General features: G+C 44.6%; 2 protein-coding genes across 5 annotated transcripts in view; one reads left to right on the top strand and one right to left on the bottom strand.

Moving 5' to 3' along the window:
* The first annotated feature begins 14,846 nt into the window (after window positions 1-14,846).
* On the top strand, window positions 14,847-17,311 carry FAM181A (family with sequence similarity 181 member A). Its single transcript, XM_068133066.2, has one exon. It carries the CDS (start codon window positions 15,274-15,276, stop codon window positions 16,222-16,224), a length of 951 nt encoding a protein of 316 aa, XP_067989167.2. The 5' UTR covers window positions 14,847-15,273; the 3' UTR covers window positions 16,225-17,311.
* Window positions 17,160-23,559, bottom strand: part of DDX24 (DEAD-box helicase 24) — a 98,420-nt gene continuing 92,020 nt past the window's right edge. For all 4 annotated transcript variants that reach the window (XM_068133060.2, XM_068133061.2, XM_068133063.2 and 1 more), the window contains one exon: window positions 17,160-17,616. In XM_068133060.2, the coding sequence (XP_067989161.2) occupies window positions 17,363-17,616 (254 nt within the window). In that variant the 3' untranslated portion in view covers window positions 17,160-17,362. The remainder of the gene's footprint in view (window positions 17,617-23,559) is intronic.

Raw genomic sequence — 23,559 nt, forward strand, 5'->3', positions numbered from 1 at the left:
GGCTTGGTGATTTGTATGTGGTTACCAAGTAACGGTAACCAACTCTTCACCAAAGGGCATCTTGGCGAGGTGAAAATACACAAAACTTGTGCCAGCTACATTTACATGGGAGGCGGATGGACCAGCAGACTTCCCCGAGGAAGATTTCTTTTGCATTTCCAACATAGTGAACTCTACAGTGATGTCATAATCAAAGAACAATGCTCCCGATGCACTTTGTGGTTGTCAATGACAACACGCGAATTACATAGGTTACAGGTCCAAAACTTCAGGTGCATGACCGTAAACCTGATTGCAGAGCAGAACATCTGCAAGACTTCTTCGGATGCAAATGACTTGCGGGGAGCTTCAGAGGTCGTATTGGGAAATCTATTTATTACGCACATGGAGATGGTCAGACTTTTTCCTTTTGTACCCATTAACTGCTTCATCCTTCGCAATTCCAAACCCCTCCTCATTGTGCATACATAATAAATAGATGGTCCCTGTCAATGTGGGCCTACCTCTTTCTGAGGTGACATGGAGGACAGTGGGCTTACCACTTAAAGAAATGTAACTTTTGCTTTTTTCACCCCATATCAATAACTATGAATCAACTTTATTCATTCTGTAAATAAATTGCAATCGTATTCAATATCCTATAGATCCATGAAATTGCAGAAGTTTCAGGTTTTGAGGAAATTTATTGTTTTGGGGTCTCCGGGAGAACACAAAGCCCCTGCCTGAGGTTCCTCTTGATCTTTTCCCGCAAATTGGCTCATTCCATACTTTCTTGATTGGTTCCTCATCCTTTCTCGACAGGTGTCCAAGCGTGAGGTCGATGGAGGGACCTAAAAGACAAAGGGAAGGAGATTTACAAACACACCAAACGGTAGCGGAGGGATGTACATAGACATACACAAAGAGGAAAGGAGGAATAACATAAATATGAGTAACAATTATGGCGTAGAGAGGCACAGAATGGGAAAGAACTTGCGAAGAGCGAAGGGATCGAGCATGTGCATCGGGTGAGTGCACGTAGGTAGTGATGGAGAGCGCATTTTAAAGACTGAAGTGAGAAGGACAAGACAATGGACACAGGGAGACGATTCCACAACCTGGAGGATATAAATGGGACGAATGAATGCAGGTGGGAATTCCACTGGTCTGGACTTTGGGAAGTTGAGCGGATGAGGGTTTCTGGACCACGTGCAATCTGGGGTGGCTTTAATGGGATGGCAGGAGCAGGAGGAGTTAGGCCAGGTGTAAAAACTTGTATAAAATAGAGAACCCACAAACTGGTCACTGGTGGGTCCCTAGATACCTGCCTTGAGATTCCATTGGTGCGGAACAGGAGAAAGGTGGGAGGCATGACCACCACCGAGAGTGGGGAGCCATGTATTCCTTGGAGCCATGTATTCCATGTACGGAAGCCTTGTATATGTTGTACACCGTGATGGAACTCACTACGGCTCGATGGAGAATACCGAGGCGGCAACTACCTCTTGATGCTAGCTCAATGGCCATTTGCGGTAAAACCAAGTCACGGTTATGACAGATAGCTAGGCCAAGGGGCTTCAGGGACTGTAGGTGTCCAGAGAAGTGGATTGAATAGGTTTGATTCCTGATCATTGTGGAGAGGTAGTGCGAGAAGTTTCTTGGTAAAGGTTCTACTGGTAGGTTTGCCATGGCCTTATTTGCCGTAGTCAGGGCAGAAATTTGTGAAACACCCTGCTCTGCTACCCATGCCTGCAGAAAACAGACTTTTTGGAACACCACCGGTATTTTCTATGTATATTGGAAGTTTCGTGTCAATCGGTCAAGCGGTTGGGTGTGGGGAAAACTAACTTCAAAGCGAATAAAGGTGGAAAAGGTGATGATGGAAGAAAGGAAGTGAGGGCCTCGGCCGACCTTCCACATCATGGTCAAGGATAGTTGTGTGTGGACACCTATTACTAGTTTCTATTCACTCCAAGACGACTTATTTACTCATGATTTGACTCATTCACTCCAAGATGCTCGGTGTTCTTGGACATTCCCGTTCGAGACTTGAAATAAGTAAAATTACATTTGCTCGACGGAAAAGTTTCAATTTCGTGGGGATCTTCGGAGGCTGAGATCATTCATTATACAGTTCTATTATCGTATAGTTTTAAGTGGTCGCGAAGCGGGAAATGGCCACACCGAGCGTTGGGGTACCCGAGCGGGGTTCTTGCGAGTCCAAACCACGTCCGCATGGAGACTGAAGTCGAGTGTGCAAACGCGCGCTTTGTGCGTCTGCACGACGAGGCCATGGCGACCCGCTGCGGGCCGCCGCAAAAATGCTCCCCCCGGGTCTACTCGTCCGTCGCCGAGATTCGGCCACGCTAGGTTCCGGAGATCCTGAGGGAACACCCTGAGGGAACACGACCAAACCCCACAGCGTGTGAAGGCGCGAATATCCAAGCGCTGAACTGCTCCTTCCTTTGCCCGAGCTGTTTGATTACGAATGCCAAAGTTCCCTGCGCGACTCCATCCTATTGTAATGCCCGTCTAAATGGGCAATTCAGGCCATTGTGCCACTCAATTGAGAAGCAAACATAAAGACAAGATTCCTGGGCGTGCGTGAGGCCCGGCCATGGTTATATGGAGAGAGGCACTCGCGCGCGCACTTTCTCCTTTGACGTCTGACCCGAAACGTCCAACACAAAACGGGATGGAAAGCGTCGATCACCTGCAGTCGCTGCTCATTGTGCTCCATCGCCGAAGCCTGCCGAGGATATATGGGTCTCCTTTAAACCGCCGGGAAATGATCGCTTTCGGGTCTCTCAAGCGATTCTTCTCTTCTCAGACCATCGACATCGAGAAAGTGTCCTTTTTTGTTTTTTAAATTTTTCTTCTGAAATTTTGCATCCAGTGCCAAGAAGGCTTCATGCCATCATATACATATATGTCTGTGTATACATACAATGCCTGGAAACAGTATTCACCGGAAACTCGAAATTGAGCTCAAGTGCATCCAATTTCCTTTGATCATCCTTGAGATGTCTCTACAACTTGACTGGGGTCAAACTGTGGCCAATTCAATTGATTGGACATGATTTAGAAAGGAATACACATTTATATATAAGATCCCACTGTTGACAGGGAATATCAGAGCAGAAACTCTACCATGGTGTCCAAGGAACTGTCCGTAGATCTCTGAGATAGAATTGCGAGGAGGAATAGATGTGGGGAAGGGTGTAAAACAATTTCTAGAGTGTAGAAAGTTCCCAATAACATAATGAGCTCCATCATTAGGAAATGGAAAGAATATGGAACGACACAGACACTTGCGAGATTTGGCCATCCAACCAAACTGACTAACCGGGCAAGAAAGGCCTTTGTTAGGGAAGTGAGCATGAATCCGATGACCACTCTGATAGAACTACAGAGTTCCTTGGCTGAGACGTGAGAACCTGCCAGAAGGACAACAATCTCTGCAATACCTCACAAATCTAGGCCTCATGGGAGAGTGACCGAACGGAAGTGACTCCAGAGAAAAGGCACTTGACAGCATGCCTGGAGTTTGCAAAAAGGCACGTTTAGGACTGAGAGCATGAGGCAAAATATTATGTGGTCTGATGGGATGAAAATTGAACTCTTTGGCCTGAATGCAAAGCGCTCCGTCTGGCGGAAACCGAGTACATCTCATTACCCTTCTAACATCATCCCTACCATGAAGCATGGTGGTGACAGCATCATACTATGGGGATGCTTTTCAGAGGCAGGGACTGGGAGACTTTTAAGGATACAGGGAAAATGGAGAATGGAGCCAAATACAGGCAAATCCTTGAGGAGAACCTGCTTTAGAGTGCAAAAGACTTTATAGACTGCGGAGAAGATTTACATTGATGTATAGATGCGGCGAACAGGACAATGACCCCAAGCATACAGCCAAAGCAACACTGGGATGGCTTCAAAACAATAAATTTAAAGCCTTTGATTGGCCCAGCCGAAGCCCAGACTTGAATCCCATTCAAAATCTTAAAATGATTTGAATCCCATTGCTGTTCACCAACGCTCCTCATCAAACTTGACAGAGCTTGAGCAAATCTGCAAGGGGCACATGCTAGAATAAGAGGCACGTGTTAGCATTGCCTAGCAAGCAGTTTGATTGTAAGTTCCATTGTTTTGGGTCATGCGACCCACCGTGAGCAAAGGCATGCTGCACCAAGCTTTTATTCGCAGATATTTTCGTTTACGGACATTTTCTGACGGTTTTGTGTTTCTTCTCCTGGGACATTTGCTTCGAGGTGCATCAAAAAGTGAAATTTCATCTTTCTACCCCACCTAGAAGGTACGAAACATTTATATCAGCAAGTTAGTGAGTGAGTGGTTCGAAAGAGGTTTATATAGAGATATGAAGTAAATCAATAATTTGTAATTAGAATGAGCTCTTTATTTAAAATAATTGGAGCCATAGTAATTTTCAATGTAAATACGATAAAATGAATAAGATACAAGGCGGAAGAGGCACGTGCTGGTGTTGCCTAGCAACCATTTTAATTGTAAACTCAATTGTCTTAGGTCACGTGACCCGTTGTGAGCAAAGCAAAGCTCCGATCACTGTATTGTACATTATTACCTTCAATATTCTCGGTATCCTGGGGTGCGTCATATGTGCAGATATAACAAATAAATGCTTTGTACATATTTGATGAAGTGGATTCTTATTTCATTCCGCAAGCAGTTAAATAAATCAAGAAGACAATAATAAGTGATCAGAATGGGCTCTTTATTTAACAGTTTACAGAAATAGTAATTTTTATGTAAAAAAAATAAAAATAAAACTATTGTTTATATTCTGAGCTGATTTATATCATACCATCATGATAAACTATTGTTTACCATATATTTATTTATATCATCATGTTAAAGGTCCACAGACCAAAAAAATTGATGTGATTATATTGATTATTATTATTATTGATTAATTAACAAAGATAATTAATAATTATTTTTTATTATTAATTAACGAAATTAATTAATAACTAGAACAATGCGACTGTCACCAATATGCCTCCGCATAGTCCCACAATGGGTAGATGCCATCATTCACCGTCATAAAAATAAACAAGTTTGATTTAAATCCTTTCAGCTGTTTTCAAGTATCACATTTTTTCCAGCCATGACAGGTTTCACATGGATTGGTGAAGCGGTTTCAGAGAAGGAATTTTTTTAAAATATTGGCTTTCAAGCTAATATGGCTGCCATACCACATGACATATTACCTTTAAAAAATGTACATTCTGCATATGTATAGGTATGGGATCACATTTGTGAAGTTTCGTGTTGATCGGATCAGGTTCGTTTTTCTATCCAAGATGGATGCCAAACCACGTGACCTACGACATCATCATTTTCAAACTATATGCAACAGTGTTGTTAGAGGTTATTTGTAAAAGTTCGCATCGATAGGGTGAGCGGTTTCAAAGATATAATTATTTAATATTTTCTTTCAATCCAATATGGCTGCCTAACCATGTGACCTCTGATGTCATAAATTTAATATCTCAATACAAATGGGTCATAGAACATGTGCATGCAATTTCACATTTTTAGGATAAGGAATTCAATTAAAACATTTTTGGTAGGTATACCACTTCACCTATGATGTCATCATTATCATGCTTTTGTTCCCCATTGTGAGTACTTGACAATGTGCCAAGTTTCAAATTTTTCTATTCAGCGGTTTCCGAGAAATACAATTTTTAATTATTTGCTTTTAATCCAAGATGGCTGCCATACCACGTGAGCTATGACGTCACAATTATCATAGAAACATTCTGCATGGGTGTCACTCCTACCCTGAAAGTTTCGTCTCAATCGGACATATGCTTGCTGAGAAAATCGAGGTTTAGCCTGTACGGATGGACGGACGGACAGACAACCCAAAAACATAATGCCTCCGGCGACTTCGTTGGTGGAGGCATCTATCTATAATTCCAGTAATCTCTGTGTGTATGTGTGTGTGTGTCTGTGTGTCTGTGTGTTTGTCTGTGACCGCTGTTTCTCGACAACCACGGGTCCGATCTAATTGAAACTTGCCAGATATATTGCTGGGGACCTGAGGATGTGCCTTTTCAAGGTTTCATATTAATCGGAGAAGTAGTTACCGAGCTATGGCGATTTATTTACCAAACTAATCACAGAACAGGTTGCGGGGTAGGCCAGCCAATCACAGAACACGTTGTTGCGTAGGCGTGGCCGATGTGAATTCGAGGCGTAGCGGGCGCCATTTGGAGGAGCTGGGAGGACTCAGTCGTGATAGAGTGAGCCTGAGTGAGTATATCAAGACAAGAACAAGATCTAGAAGGAGGTATGTACGGTGCGATTCATATAATATATTGTTTAGTTATCGTCGATGAGGAATTTGGGGTCGGAATGGGTGATCGGCCTGGGTGACTGGGTCTCGACTAGATGCTGGGCCGCACCAAGGAACGGGCACCCACGTACGGGCACGTCCTAGTAAAAATAATTATAACATTATAATAACTAGTGAGATACCCGCGCTATGCACGGGTGGGAGGCCAGAAGCAAACAGACAATACAGAAATGGTGAATGCCAAAGCATGAAACCCATAAATTCCACATTCCTGGAGCACCCTCAGTCACACGTCAGACATGGACAGCAAGTTTGTGAAGGCCTTCCATTAAAAACATACCCGTTCGCAAACAAACGGGTACGCTCACGTATAGAAACATCGATCGTGGGTCCGTGGCGAATCTGCATATGGCGATCCGCGAAGTTCACGTTTAAAAGGTAGAAACCATCACAGCATGTCGTCATTTACTTGAACTCGATATCTCTTTTTTCATTCCAAACAACATAACTCCAATCACAAATTAATCACAAAATAAACTTTTAACAACATTGTTAATGTTTCCTTCATTGTAAAAACTACCAAGTCAACAATTAAAAGGATTTTGAGCCGATAGGTGTTACGGCCTCGGCAAGATCGATGGAGACAGCGATCTGTTAGCTTATACACTGCCCAAATAGCTATGTGGAATTCTCTCACGTAGAGATTAAACTCACGTCGTTTGAACTTTGGCCGAGGTCATTATTTACTTTTAATGATGTTTATATACGAATCAAAAAGAAGATAATTGGTTTTGGGTCGTCCTTTCCGCATATCTCGTGGGATTGTGAGTTGGAGAGACTGCCGTGATGGCGGGGAGGGGGTTGGCATTCTCTCAAGCAGGGATTCAACACATGTCCTTATAAAAGGTCTTTGTCCGAGGTCACCGAGTCCGATTGGTGCAGCCGTGCATGTATCGGTGCAGCCGTTGTGCGGCACTCGGGAAAATAACGTTATGCGGGAGTCCAAACCTGAGAATGCTGGAGACCAAAGCTGAAATTGGAAAAACTAAATAGCCTATTTTACTCTCAGGAGATCTCAGGATTACCCACCCAAAATTTCGTTGCGATCGGTTCAGACGTTTTTGCGGTACCTTCGAACGGACGGACAGACAGACAGACGGATGGACGGACATTTGGTGAATTATAGTAAGATTATAATTTTTATTTATTAATTAACAAAATTAACAAAGAACGGAACGTGGTTTTTCATTCTAATAATTTTTTGATCTCGATCCGGCCTATCAGTGGGACACAAAATATAAACTATTCAACCTGGTAGAGGTGTGCTCTCTGCCGAGTGCTTTTCTAGTTTATTTTGTTTGATGTTTTGGATAATTAATTTTGGCAATCTCATTTGTCCATAGATGAATCTTGAAGGTCGGACCTAGTCTAGTGTCTGCGTTCAACTTGCTGGGACAAAGCCATCTTTCATTTGTGAATTCTTACCGCTCACTGTACATCGCTGTAAACGACAAAAACCCACATACACTTCTCAAAAAATACTGAGAAACACCAGCTCCCAAAGGAAGGGATCATGTGTGCAAGACCATGTGACGTGCCATTGTCGTCGGTCACGTAACCCTCCGTGAGCAAAGAGAAAGCCTCCACCAGCTGACTTTTGTTTTTTTAGATATTTCCGGGGTTTTTTGTTTTGTTTTGTTTTGTCCTGGTGGAATTGTCGAGGCTCGTGGAAGAGGATAATCGGAGAAAAGGAACAGTTGAGAGAGGGGGGCACATTTAGTGATACTTTTGTGAATTATTTCCTGGAATATTGGCTTCGAGTTGTAACAATATGCACAATTCCAGACTTTTAGTCCACCTAGAATTTATTAAACACTTATACGACTGAGTAGTTAGAAAGAGGTTTATATATTAGATACACACACACACACGGAAGTCAAACTCAAATGTTCTTTCAACCATGAATGAAAGAAGCTTCCATGTGCTGCATTGTTTCTCCATCAATAGGCCAAGCGACCATTGCACACCTTTGCTCTTGAAGCCCCACCAATTGGAAACATCACTTTTACCAGGTCAAAGTTTGGAGAAGGTAACAATATCAATACTTCCAGTGGTGGACTGTTACTATGTAGATTTTTTTTTTTTTTTGTATACAAGATCGAGGATCGTGTAAGAGCTAACATCAATCACAAAAAAAAAACCGGCATACAATAAAGGGAGCGGGAGACAACATGGGGAGAGAGAGGGAAGCACACAAGTACAACAGCAGAAAACAGGGACAACGGAAGATCTGTGGGAGGGAGAGGGCTTGGGGGGGAGGAGGCGTGGGGAGGGGGTTGGGGGGTGGCAGAGGTATAAAACACATGGACACTGCTAGGACTTCCAGGAAAGAAATCGGTCTTTCAAAAAAAGTGGATCTGAGGTGAATTAAGGGGGGGGGGGGGGGGTAGAAAAGATCAAGGTTTTGGATGGGGGAAGATAAGAGATGGTGGTGAACAGCTGTTTTAAAGATCTGGAGGGAGGAGAGGGATTGAAGGGAGTGAGGGAGTTTGTTCCAGAGGCGGGAGAAAAGAGGAATGAAAGAGTGAAGGTGAGCAGAGAGTCTTGATTTTGGCAGTTTAACCATAAGAGGGTTACTGGCAGATCTTGTGCGACCTGTAGGAATATTTGGGGGACAGAGCACAGATAGAGCTGGGGGAGCAAGGCCGGAGAGGAGTCGGTAGAAGACAGAAAGACCACCAACCTGCGTGCGGTGAGTGAGTGAAAGACCCTCGGAGTTAGCTTCATCGCAGGAGATTCCAATGGTTCTTCTAGATTCCTAGAATACTTAATGAAACTCAAAGATGGCAAATGATTGGAATGAACACTGCTGTGATGTCATAGTACATTCAATCGGACATCAGTTTGGCTTTCATTGGATGTTTGTTATCAAGATTGATTCGCGAATATCAACAGACCGATGGTGTTGAGGAGGCTGATCTGGACGACCAAAGATGACCTCTATCAGAGAAGATGCGCCTCTGATAAAGCTTGTCGGATGTATTCCTTTTGCCATGAACACAGTGTGGCAGCATGAATGGAGTCTCTCTCTCGGAGGTTGTCCACAAAAACTGTCCGCAACAGGCTACAACGTCAGACATCAAACTGTAGGTTACAAGGTCAGCAGACCAATAGACTCCATTTTCTCACTCCAGAACAGAAACGCAATCTACTTGGTATGGTGATGGGAATCTCACATCCTGGAGGAAGATCCATTGGTCTGATGAGAGCCCATTTGTCCTGCACGCAAATAATGGCATCGTACTTGGATTTGGGGACAACTTAACACAGACTATAACACCAAGAACATTGTACAACGGTCAAAAGTACCCCAGGGAAATTTGGGATTGTGGTGGTGTTCTTACCTCCACCACCAAAGGTGTGCGAAGGTTATGTTTTCACCACGGATAGCTCAAACGATTATGGACAGATTCGGACAAAACTTGGTGGACAAGGACGATTTGATTCGATTTTGGTTCAGGTCAGCAGATCCAGCCTATCAGTGGATGCAAAACATAAGCTGTTCAACCTGGTGGAGGTATGTACTCTACCGAGTGCCCTTCCAGTTATCAAGGTTCCAACTGTATGGAGTAATAATCCCATGAATGGTTTTTAAGATCTCCGTTGCTCCAATAATCACTGGTACAATTTCAGCGCTCTTCAGCTTCCGGGATCTTTTGACTTTATGTTTGAGATCCTGATATTTAGTCATTTTGTTCATTTCTTCCTTGTTGAAGCCAAACTCACTGGGTACCGACACCTCAATTAGAAATGCTGCACATAAGTACTATATATCCAGGCACAGAGCTTTGTTTTCCAAGTTCACACTCAATGGGATCATCATGTCGTCCGTGAGCATTACTTCCTTGTTTTCAATGATCACTTTTGGTTCATGTTTCCATGTGTTTTCTGGAACTAATATTAAAATTTTTGCAGATGTCCCGATGGATTACTCTACATTCAGACCTGCAGATGTGCCTCTACATACCTTGTTGTGTCTTAAGGTGTACAGCTGTTCTGACATGAGTTTTTTTTACATCCCGATAGGAGGCGACTCGTATTTTCTGTTTCTACGTTGCAGAATCGAATCTACACGTTCCAGGCATAATCTACACTTCTACAAAAGGTTAATTGTGCTGCACTTTCGGTTTCACTCAGAACCAAAGCTCTGAGATACTTACAGCACCCACAGCGAAATGGTGGTGCAATATTGGGTGGCGGAGGTTAGATTCATCAAAAAGAGGGTAAAATATAGATATTTTAAATCGTGCGTTGCTCCATGAAGATCTGGATTAAATCTACTTTAATCCAGATGCTCATGTTAATTTTAAAGATTACTGGAAGGGACAAGAAATTGACTGACAGATATTCACGCCCCAAAGTTGTTTGACCCAAAAGACCCAGAGGACCCAAAATACCCCCCTGAGTCCGGCAGGCAGGTATGCTACAAGGCCGTGAAGACCAATGAAATTTTGGGACAACGGACCAACGGGCCCACTCCTCTGTGTATCTGTGTATCTCCACATCTATATATTTTTGCTTTAAAATATATTTTCGCTGCAACCGCTTATTAGACCCGGAGCCCAGAGGGTTTATTCAAGTGAAAAGCGCCGAAGCAACTGACCACGTGGGTTGAAAGGGTTCTACCCCCACATCACAAAAATGCATTGCTGCCGGGTCAGGGCCGGTGCCTTCCCGCCCAAATCGCCCAAAATAGGGACGCCATTACCGAAAATCCTATTTTCATCAATATCTGGAAAACTATACATGGCAGTATCACAAATCTGGTGTCTCCACCCATGTTTTCATGGTCAATCATTATAAAAATGCATTTCTCCTTCGCCAGGGTTGTGTCTTTCCCGCCCAAAAGCACCCAAAGTGCCCAAAGTAAGGAAGCCATTGCTGAAAATCCTATTTCCCTCAATATCTGGACAACTATACATGGGAGTATCACAAATCTGGTGTCTACACCCATGTTTTCATGGTCACTCATTACAAAAATGCATTTCTCCTTGGTCAAGCCCCAAAGCAAGGACACCATTGTTAAAAGATCATACTTTCCTAATTATCTGGAAAACTATACATGATAACACCATATGCAAAAACAGTTTAGACTTTAAACACTTTTCTAAACACGATCTTGCACCACGTTTCTAAACATGTTTAAATTTATGCTAAACATGTTTAGGAAGTTGATGGCTTGTGTTTATTAAACAGACTGTGTTTATGAATTTGACATTTGTGTTTAGGTTTTAAACATTTTTCGTAACGTTGTGCAAGAAAAGTGTTTAAAGTCACAAATGACGTGTCTACACCCATGTTTTCATGGTCAGTCATTACATTGACAACATTTACAGTGTTTAAAATATCTAGTTCACCATGCATTACCTCAACAATGGTGTATTATGGTATTTCCATCCAACTTGTGTCCTTAACTCACAACTTGCAGAGTCATTGTCCTTCAGAAGGAAAATAGTACTGTCCAATGACACTAGTTGTTCTGACATCTCTGCATTTTTACGTGTCTACTCCGTCACTCTCATCACTAGTATTGCTGTCCTCACTCCAAGTACTATCGACGTCTGATTCCTCGTCATCTATGGAAGCTGCTCCAACTCTGTCTCCGTCATCCGTAGGTAGGCCTGTGAGGGACTCTGGTACTGCACTTCCTGGGTACCAATCTGGTTCAAAGCAGTTTTGAGTCAACTTCCATCCATAGTCTGTGGGACTTGCCCCACCTGTTGGATCAGTCTGGTCAGCCCTCTTCCAGATTCTTGCCACATATCGGGCTCTTTTGATATGCTTACCAAGTGTCTTGCTGCACGGGGGAAGAGAAGCACAGTTTATCTTCTTGATTCTGGCAAGGGGCTCCTTCTCATTACCACCACTCATGCGCATGAACGCCTTGTATCTGGCTTCATTAATATCAGAGGTTTTGAACCCATACAGCGAGCAGACAAAGGCGGTAACACCTGGAATGTCTACTTCCTCAGAAGTCAGAGATCGCAATGCCATCATATGAGCTGGATCTGATTCCATCCGCTGGAGGGGCTTAACTTTGCCCTTTCTGAAGAAACGATGTGAAATCACAACCAGCCAGGGCATGAAGGCCGATGATTGCTTCAGTTATACCAGGCTGTTGCTTCTCAAGAATGGCAGCTACTTTAGAGACACAGATGTACCTTCGGTTGTTGCCAGATCCATAGTCCATGATGATGCTGATCCCTTCCGACCTTCCAGAGAGCCCAAGCAGAATGATGAAGACGTCCGTATCGGTGGACCTCACCAGAATGTTACCAGTGGAAATGCTGTTTGCATGAAAGGCAATGAGAGTATCAGCCTCTTCATGTCGAGATTGGAGGTGATTCGGTTCCTCTATTTGCAGAAGATCATCCCTGTCATTCAGCAATTTCAAAAGTAGGATTTCAGCAATTGTTTCCTTACTTTGGGTGCTTTTGGGCGGGAAAAATATGACCCTTACCAAGGAGAAAACTGCATTTTTGTAATGTTTGACCATGAAAACATGGGTGTAGACAGCAGATTTGTGATACTCCCATGTATAGTTGTCCAGATATTGAGGGAAATAGGATTTTCAGCAATGGTTTCCTTACTTTGGGCACTTTTGGGTGGGAAAGACACAACACTGGCTAAGGAGAAATGCATTTTTATAATGATTGACCATGAAAACATGGGTGGAGACACCAGATTTGTGGTACTGCCATGTATAGTTTTCCAGATGTTGATGAAAATAGGATTTTCGGTAATGGCGTCCCTATTTTGGGCGATTTTGGCGGGAAGGCACCGGCCCTGACCCGGCAGCAATGCATTTTTGTGATGTGGGGGTAGAACCCTTTCAACCCACGTGGCAGTTGCTTCGGCGCTTTTCACTTGAATAAGCCTTCTGGGCTCCTGGTCTATATCCGATCGATACGAAACTTTGAAACGTAGGAATGACTCCTATGGAGAATATTTTATTGCTAACTCTGATGTAATAGGTCACATGGTATGGGAAACGTGTTGGATTAAAGGGGGAAAAAATTGGACATCTCTGAAACCGCTCAACGAAAATGAATGAAAATTGGCACACGTGGGGTATGTAAGGTGATAACGATGGCATCATCCATCGGTGAAGTGGTATTCCAGGCATAATTAGTTGAATCAAAATCCTTATCGAAAAATATGAAACTTCATATATCTGATCTACGATCTGATGTGTGAAGATTTAAATTTATGACGTCATTGGCCAAGTGGTCTGGCTGCCATATTGGATTCAAAATAAAAATGTTTAAAAATCTTACCGCAGAACCGCTTAACGGATTGAAACGAAACCTCTTACGTATGATTAACTAGCCAGCGTGGGGAATACTGTAGTTTTAAAGGTTTTTTTTTCATATCAATCTTCGTTGACACAATTTCGCTTTAATGTGCAAAAAAGTGGTTGCTAAATATCCTAATAATCAATCAATATAATCAATCAAGCTATGGATAATGGCAATGTACGTGATATAATAGGGTGCCTGGACGATACAGGTACATGGGCCATAATAGTAACGTGTTCAGTTAACGATGTACAGAATGAGTATTTTTGTTCAGAATGAGAGCTCCAGGTGACTATGCGCTCTACCGAGTGTCCTTATAGTTTGACGTCATTGGTCTATATTTGTGAGGTAGTTGGGTTTCTTCAGATTTTTTGGACGAGGAATGTGTTAATATCTTCAATGACCCACTCATCCAATACCTTTTCCTCTTGGATAAATGTGTTGAACGCTGGAGTGTAGTGATTGCAGAGAGCATCTCGTTGCTTTCGCCAGAAGTTTGAAATTCGATCCTAACCTGAGCTTTTAAAATCTGGCATTTTTGCAAATTTTTTTTTGGGGGTGGGGGCGGGGTGGGGGTTCGTTATCAGGTATTCTTTTGGCGTTGCTTTTTATTTTTCAACTTCCAGATCCAATCCGCTTCCTTGTTGTGTTCTTTTGGGTCTTCATAAATACCTTTTTCAGAAATCTTCAAGTTCATATTTCGCAGGGTGTGTGTGTGTGTGTGTGTGTGTGTGTGTGTGTGTGTGTGTGTACGTGTGTGTACGTATGTGTGTACATGTGTGTGTATGCGTGTGTGTACATGTGTGTACATGTGTGTGTGTGTGTGTGTGTGTGTGTGTGCGCGTGCGTGTACGTCTACGTGTGTACATCCATCCGAGTTTTCACAGCCAAGCACGAGTGTTGGACCGCGAGAGATGCCAGGGGGGATTAACCCGAAGCAATGCCCGGGAGGTGCAGATCCACGAGAACCGTCTCCCGGGAGACATCTCGTCCCGGGAAGAATGTCCCGCGAATCGACCACCAAGAAAATGCGACAGGCGCGGAGAGATGGAGGGGGGTTCCGCCGTTGCCTGGGAGACGGTGGCGGGTCAGATGAGAGATGTGCATCTGGGAGGGTTGGAGTGAGATGGAAGAAGGGGGGGGGGTAGGATATGTTAGAAATTAGGAAGGGGGGAGCCGAGGGAAGTGGTCAGAGGAGCACGAGAGAGAAAGACCATACCGTACCGGTACCCAACCTATTCGTGTTGGAGAGATCGATCGATACTCACGCAGTGAATATCGCGATCAGTATCCACCCGACATCCCCGTGGGAGCTCCCGCCCGGACTGGACCTACCAAAGCGACCTCTCCAAGCTTCCCCGCGCCGACAGTCGACGTTGATGATGCGAGCGCAGGTGGACTTGGACCGGCGACCCTGCCCGATGTCCCGCCGCCTGGGCGGGCGGTATTAATATAGTTCATGCTGCGTGAAATTACTCGTTAGGGGAGCGGGAGGAAAAGAGGAGCGAGAGGGGTCCAGCACGGGACACCGGAGGAGGAGGAGGATCGCTCGTCAAAGACCCCTGAGGCCACCACTTGGTGTTCGCCGTTATGGCTTCGCAAGGAGACGACGTGAAGACCTTGCTGAACTTCGTCAATCTCGCTTCGAGCGACATCAAAGCTGCTCTGGACAAGTCGACGCCGTGTAAACGTTCCGTGGATCACCGCAAGTACCTGCAGAAACAGCTCAAGCGCTTCTCGCAGAAACGTGGCGGATCTTCAAGCTCTGGAGCCCCCGGGACTTGCTTGGGCTCCACAAGGACCACGCGGGTCCCGATTCCTCCACCGTCGCCCGAAGGCAGAGAGGACGTGGATCCGGGCAGCGGCCGCTCGGACTCTCGTGCCTTCGCACCTGTGCTTGCGCCGACCGCTTCACCTTCACCCATGCTCCAACGATCGCGAGACGCAGGATCACTTCGGCCCGAGCGGGCGAGGGCACCTGAGAGCGTCCCCCTGCGCAAAAGGCAGCTTCCCGCGTCGTTCTGGCAGGAGCCCGAACCCTCCAAGAAATGCATCGGGACGTGCGCAATGGAGGGTCAATCCGAGGCTTCGGGGAGTCCTTATCGCCTTCCGCCGGGACCCGGACGTCCCTCGCCTCTCACCGCCTTCAGGAGCGCCTCCGGGATGGTGTTCCCAATCCTGCGACCCATTCCCGGCGAACCGACAGGTGCCGACGGATTTTGCGGCGCGCTGACACCTGCGTCGCGCTACGAGCACGCGACGTGCACCTGCGGCGCGTTCGCAGGTGCCGACGCGCGATGCTTCTCGCACCTCGTCGCCGATGGGGTCGCACCACCCGCCTACCAGCTCTGGGGTCGCATCGAGACCGGCCCGTCGGCCTCTCTCCCCGCCACGTACGAAGCCCTGTTTGCTCCCGGGAAATGCGCGTTCCCGTTCAACCCCGTGCTCCGGTCCGTCGTCTGGAAACCCATTCCCACGAAGCCCGTGGTGGCTCTGACTCCCTACGGAATGGTCGCACGACCGGAACACTACCCCGTGTGATTAAACAAAATGCTCGTACAGTAGTTACACACGAGCGTTAAACGGCGGGAGAGAAAATGTTTCCAGCGCCTACTGTGACGTCACAATTGCTGATTATTGTTTACATGAGACGTCGATACGCAGTCAAATGGCACCAAGGAAACCTTTCGATCATAGAAAGTAAGGATTAGTTCAGTTGTTGGAATGAATTAAATTTCTATATTAAAATAATAATTAGACGAAGACTTCTCAAATTTCCGAAGACCGAAGACCTCTCAAATTTCCGAAGACCTCTCAAATTTCTATATTAAAATAATAATTACACGAAGACCCCTCGAATGCTGATGGGTGCACTCGCCACGCTTCCCAAGTACTGGGTGCGTTCCATCAGAAATCCGCTCGCTAGCGATCGCCCGTCACCCAGGAGCGATTACAATCCAACAACCAGGAGCCAGTGTCCATCAAATACACGGTGTCTCAATAAGATGGACACAGTACAGACTTTGATATGCAGAAAAAAAATTAATTAAATCGCAGAGAGATAGGTGTGCGGTGATGAGTGTTACCAATACCGAGAGAGGTGGTGACAGCATGTGATGCAATGGTTGCAGGTCATCACTCAGCTGATACCCACCAGGTAGTGCAGGAACGACAAGAGCAGATGAGACACCTCGTAAGATTATACAGACAGGAAATTTTGGAATTCGAATCGATTAAAAGATTTATAACTGAAGTAATTTCAAAATAGTTGAGAAAGTTTGTCACCGCCGTTTCAAACTTGTTTTTCGAGCCTGGGGTGTACAAGCAATGGGGTTCGGAGTGACGCTGCCCTCTTGTGGACCTGCACCTGTTAAACGGGGGGCGCCGTCGTATGATGCATTGCAAGAGGTTAAAACAAAATGATGAAGGATGTAAAAAAAAAAAAAAAATTAAAGATATCTTTAAATGCCACACTGTGAAGGATAGAAATGTTTGTATTTTTGTATGCTTCATTTACCAAGCCGACAATGGAGACGTCCATCTTGAATGGCACACGGATGCTGTACAAAACAAATAAAATGTTTAACAAAGATTTGTCACAACAAGGTATTCGCACTTTCAGACACCATTGTGTTATCATTGGAGAAAACTTTGATAAACCCTCGGAAACGTTCCACGTTCACGTCCCGATCCCGACGATCCCCTTCGCCGTTTTTTTCCTCCTCTTGCTAACGTGGACATCCTGACGAAGCTTGGCCAGGGCGGACCCCTTGGTGGTCGAGGCACGGGAGGTCAGCGGCATCCCGAGCTTCGTGGGGTAACGGGTTTTTTGTTTGATGTCGAGGCACGGCTTGGACATCAGTTCCTCCAGTCGCCTCTTCATTTGCAGAAGATTCCGTTTTTTCTGATGGTCTTCTTCCTCGTTCTTCCCACCTGTAGAAGGAAGGGAAGATCCATCAGGTCACAATCATTTATTACTCATTATTCCACCCTTGTTTGTCTGTCATTTTCCAATGCAATTCAAAGATGCTTCTCTGGGGGATGCCTTAAGATCTGATCTTACTTTATCCCATATCCTCAGGCGGAGTTTTGGCCGAATCTCGACGTTACTCCACCCTCGTAGCGTGAGCAGAAAATTTGATTGGTCGAGACGGCGTGCAATCTTGCCAAAGTACTGCTAAACTGAAGGAGCTTGGAAGTACAAACAAGGCGATTTATTTGTGTTCTACGGTGTTCAAATATATTTTAAAATTTAAATGAAACAAAAGTGTTTAAGGCTGTAGAAAACAAAACAAAAACATCGAATCGGAAGTTTACCGCCGTTGATTTGATGTATTTGGGACACACTGTCTTGTACACCACTTTATTGAAGACGTTACATTCGTTCTTCATACCTTTTCTTTGTGTCCTTTATGAATCCCAAAAAACAGTAAGTTTCCTGTTCGGAGTTATTTTGACTGCAAGACAGACTGAAGCAAATTTACTGCGCTGCGTGCGCGGAACGAGATGCCATACGATTTTGCAATTTCCAAATTCAGAACCAAATTTACCACGCTGTACGCATATGTGCATGGAACAAGAAGCTGTACAATATTTCCAAATTCAGAACCAAATTTACCACGCTGTACGCATGTGTGTACGGAACGAGAAGCTGTACAATATTTCCAAATTGAGAACCAAATTTACTACGCTGTACGCATGTGTGCACGGAACGAGAAGCTGTACAATATTTCCAAATTCAGAACCAAATTTACCACGCTGTACGCATATGTGCACGGAACGATAAGCTGTACAATATTTCCAAATTCAGAACCAAATTTACCACGCTGTACGCATATGTGCATGGAACAAGAAGCTGTACAATATTTCCAAATTCAGAACCAAATTTACCACGCTGTACGCATGTGTGTACGGAACGAGAAGCTGTACAATATTTCCAAATTGAGAACCAAATTTACTACGCTGTACGCATGTGTGCACGGAACGAGAAGCTGTATAATATTTCCAAATTCAGAACCAAATTTACCACGCTGTACGCATGTGTGCACGGAACGAGAAGCTGTACAATATTCCAAATTCAGAACCAAATTTACCACGCTGTATGCATGCGTGCACGGAACGAGAAGCTGTACAATATTCCCAAATTCAGAACCAAATTTACCATGCTGTACGCATGTGTGCACGGAACGATAAGCTGTACAATATTTCCAAATTCAGAACCAAATTTACCATGCTGTATGCATGTGTGCACAGAACGAGAAGCTGTACAATATTTCCAAATTCAGAACCAAATTTACCACGCTGTACGCATGTGTGCACGGAACGAGCTGTATAATATTTCCAAATTCAGAACCAAATTTACTACGCTGTACGCATGTGTGCACGGAACGAGAAGCTGTACAATATTTCCAAATTCAGAACCAAATTTACCATGCTGTATGCATGTGTGCACAGAACGAGAAGCTGTATAATATTTCCAAATTCAGAACCAAATTTACCATGCTGTATGCATGTGTGCACAGAACGAGAAGCTGTACAATATTTCCAAATTCAGAACCAAATTTACTACGCTGTACGCATGTGTGCACGGAACGAGCTGTATAATATTTCCAAATTCAGAACCAAATTTACTACGCTGTACGCATGTGTGCACGGAACGAGAAGCTGTACAATATTTCCAAATTCAGAACCAAATTTACCACGCTGTACGCATATGTGCACGGAACGAGAAGCTGTACAATATTTCCAAATTCAGAACCAAATTTACTACGCTGTACGCATATGTGCACGGAACGAGAAGCTGTATAATATTTCCAAATTCAGAACCAAATTTACCATGCTGTATGCATGTGTGCACAGAACGAGAAGCTGTATAATATTTCCAAATTCAGAACCAAATTTACCACGCTGTACGCATGTGTGCACGGAACGAGAAGCTGTACAATATTCCAAATTCAGAACCAAATTTACCACGCTGTATGCATGCGTGCACGGAACGAGAAGCTGTACAATATTCCCAAATTCAGAACCAAATTTACCATGCTGTACGCATGTGTGCACAGAACGAGAAGCTGTACAATATTCCCAAATTCAGAACCAAATTTACCACGCTGTACGCATGTGTGCACGGAACGAGAAGCTGTACAATATTTCCAAATTCAGAACCAAATTTACCACGCTGTACGCATGTGTGCACGGAACGAGACGCTGTACAATATTTCCAAATTCAGAACCAAAGTACTGCTAAACTGCAGGTTTTTGTAAGTGCAAACAAACCGATTTGTGGTCTCAAATGTTCCAAATATGAAATTCAAATGAAAAGATTAAGTAATTCCTCTATCACACCCTGAATGACTAACAGACACAAACACAAACACACACACTGAACAATTATACACCGTCATCATTCAATGTTGTGTGGACATTACAACTCATGATCACTAAATCAAACGGTGGAATCACCATGACTGGATTTTAAAGCTACCAACGTTGGTATCACAGACTGCACGGACTTTGGCCAATGCACTACCAAACAGGTGGATGGACTGATTACCCCAACCACCGAAGGTGGCCAGAGGTTATGTTTTCACACCTGTCTGTCTGTGAGCAGAATATCTCAAAAGGTTATGGACAGACTCGGACGAAACTTGGCGGACAGGTTGGGTGTCTGACAAGGACGAAATGATTAGATTTTGGTGAAGATCCGAATACGGATCCGGCCTATCAGTGGGAGACAAAACGTAAACTGTTCAAGTGTTCAGCCTGGCGGAGGTTTGCGCTCTACAGGATGCCGTGCCAATTGCTCATGCTACCTTCATGTAACCTGTACAGACATCCTTTTATTCGTTACAACAATCATTCATCAACAATATGTTTCTTCTTCACCAACATAAGTGCTTAATCCTTTCCCCAGAACATGTATTTATGTTACAAAACAAAGGTAAAGTTTTATCACTTGGGTCATTTAACTATTCAATGAAGGATGATCAAGTTATTCAGTGAAAAAGTGGAATTCTGTGTCTTCAGGCCTAACTGATCACAGGGGTGCACGCAAGTATAAATGTGTTAGAAGAATGTTGGAAAGATTGCAGAAAAAGCCTTCACCAATTGCACGATGGTATCGGTATAAAATTGGTACAGCTCTGGTAAGGTGGCCTCGTAGTACAAGGTCTGACCAAAGGCTACGGTGGTGGTCAAGTGGTGAGGATCTGCTTCTTCGTTCACGTGCAGCACAAGGCTGCGGGATGGCAACACTGCTTGCGGGCACGGCTGTGCCGCCGGTGCAATGCCCTCTGCTGGTTAGGGCAGGAATTTGGAATTTGTTCATGGTGCCAGCGATAGCTGGCCTACTCTTTGTGAAGGACACAGTGGGATCTTTAACATCCACCAACAAATGCTGGCAGATGGGACACTCGTTTAACGTCCATCAACCCTGTCCAGAAGTTAGTGTGACACCTGGACTTGAGAATTACAAAAGAACCACTCAGTTTTGCGATGGACATGGTACACCACATCTTCGAAGTTAACGTTGGAGGTGGTGGGACATGATGGGTGGAACAGAGAGGGCTGGCCAAGCTATTTCAGGGTAGACATCCCTGGGAGGTAATATGTGTCCACACACAGGAAATGAAGAACGGAAGAGTACGAGGTTGTTAAAGCAGTGACCTCAGTGCTACACCTTTTCAACATAGAATGATAATAAAAACGGCTTTACAAACCCATCTGTATGGACTTGCATAGAAGTCAGAGGTAAATGAGGGACAAGGTCACCTTGGCTAAACTGCGGGAGGTAATACAGGACATTTAATGCAACATTCCACCATCATACATTGATAAACTGCGTAAAAACATGATAACAGTGTGGATTGAACGAGAACAATAGTCTCGCCTCACACGCTCATTCTGAACAAAAATACCATCGTTAACTGAACACGCCACTATTGCGGCCCACTGCTATTATGGATCATATACCCATATCATCCATAAACCCTATTATGTCACACAGTTTCTTGACATGGGTTATGTATGTCTCACATCGGGTCATAGATCAGACATGAAGTTTCAGATTTTTGGGATTTAAGGATTTCAATTCAACCAATCATGGCTGGAATACCATTTTACTGATGACGTCATCGTTATCACCCTATATACCCTATGGGGAGTTGATGACATATGCCAAGTTTAAAAATTTTTTCATTTCAAGTTTTTTCACGTTTTTCCTTTAATCCAATATGGCTGCCATACCACGTGACCTATGACATCAGAGTTAGCAATAAAGTATTCTCCAAGGGAAGTCCCTCCTATGTTAATGGTTTGCATCGATAGGAGAAGCGGTTGCAGAAAAACCCATTTTTAAAGCAAGAACATATAGATGCGGACGCACCGACACACACATAGGCAGACAAGACGGGGTGTTGCAACAGTCTCACATCCCCCTCGGACGAGACAAAAATAAATAAAAATGCTCACACACAACGACTTGGGAAACATTGAAATTCGTATTCTTTCGGTTTCTCTTGTCATCCCTGCCAAGAAATGTTTTTCCTAATCGTACATACAGCGCCATGACAGAATACCATGTTCAAACACCCCCGATGGGAAGCAAACTTTGTTTTAAATATTCGTGATACGAACACAGGCCGGTACAACGGCTTGGCAGTATGCCCACTTGCCCATGAGCTAGCTCATCTAGAAACACCTCTACCTGGAAGAGTCGCAGCAAGAAACAATTAATAAAGACAGAAGAGAAAAAACCCAATTGGCACACACTCGTAACTGGACAGAAACGGTTTGCACACCTACACCTTACACTAAACGTATCACAGGCAAACTCGTTCAGGAACACATGACACTGAAACAATAGACAGGATGGACGGGGTCGAGGTTCGATGGTTTACCCTCTTTATTGAGATGTCAGGGATAAGGGCGTGGGGTGGGGGGCAGCATTGGAGCACAGATCCGCACTCATGTGGGATGCTCCAGGCACCGACTCGATCTTTCACTCCTCCCATCTCTCTGGGTCTCAAATTCTCACTTTGATGACCACCACGTCTGAGCCCACTGGTGATGACCACCTCGTTCTCTGGTGCTCACCTTTCACTCTCCTGACAACCACACCAGTTCCCATTTGTGTCTGAGCATGGCTGGTTTATACAGCCACAGCCACAGAGTTTATACAGCTGCGAGGCTCTTCTCTCCCCTCACGTGAGGGTCTTGCAAACACCCATAGGGCGACAAACTCGCTCACGTATTGCTGCCACGTCATTGGAACGTGTCAGGTTCGGACACGTGAAATGGCCATGTTCATGCGGAACATGTGGGGGGGGGGGGGGGGGGGGGGAAGTGAGAAATTACAATGGGGAACGATTAAGGGTGTTAATTACAGAGAGAAAAAGAGACAGCTATGGAGACTGGGGTGACAAGGACGTTCCTATACACCCAATCACCGTCACTGCGATCTGGGCAAGGTTTTAAGCTACCACACACATTGGCCTTGAAGGCCGTTTTGAGGCCACTGAAGGCCGCTATAAAGTGGATATTGGGATGTGTGGTCAGGCAGTGCTGCCACAAGCTCGCAGGCAAAAGGTAACCACCTCAATGCCAATAACTCCATCGCTTTTCAATGTCCAACACGTCCTGAAACAACCGCCGGGAAAATCTCACCCAGCTGGGCAGCACAGGTACCCCCTCTAGTTTAGTAATAAACAAGTGTTACGTGCTCCTCCCCAACCCCCTGGTCACGGTGTACCTCCGAGCCCGAGAGGAGTCACGGCAGAAAAATGTGTTATTCTGTACGTCAAAGATCAATGGTGAAGCCACACCAATTGTTACTCACAAACAAATATTGTATTAAGATCACACAAGAATAACAGTACA

This window comes from Myxine glutinosa, chromosome 12 (assembly GCF_964187855.1).
Source record: "Myxine glutinosa chromosome 12, kmMyxGlut1.1, whole genome shotgun sequence".
In the NCBI taxonomy this organism is placed as follows: Eukaryota; Metazoa; Chordata; class Myxini; order Myxiniformes; family Myxinidae; genus Myxine; species Myxine glutinosa.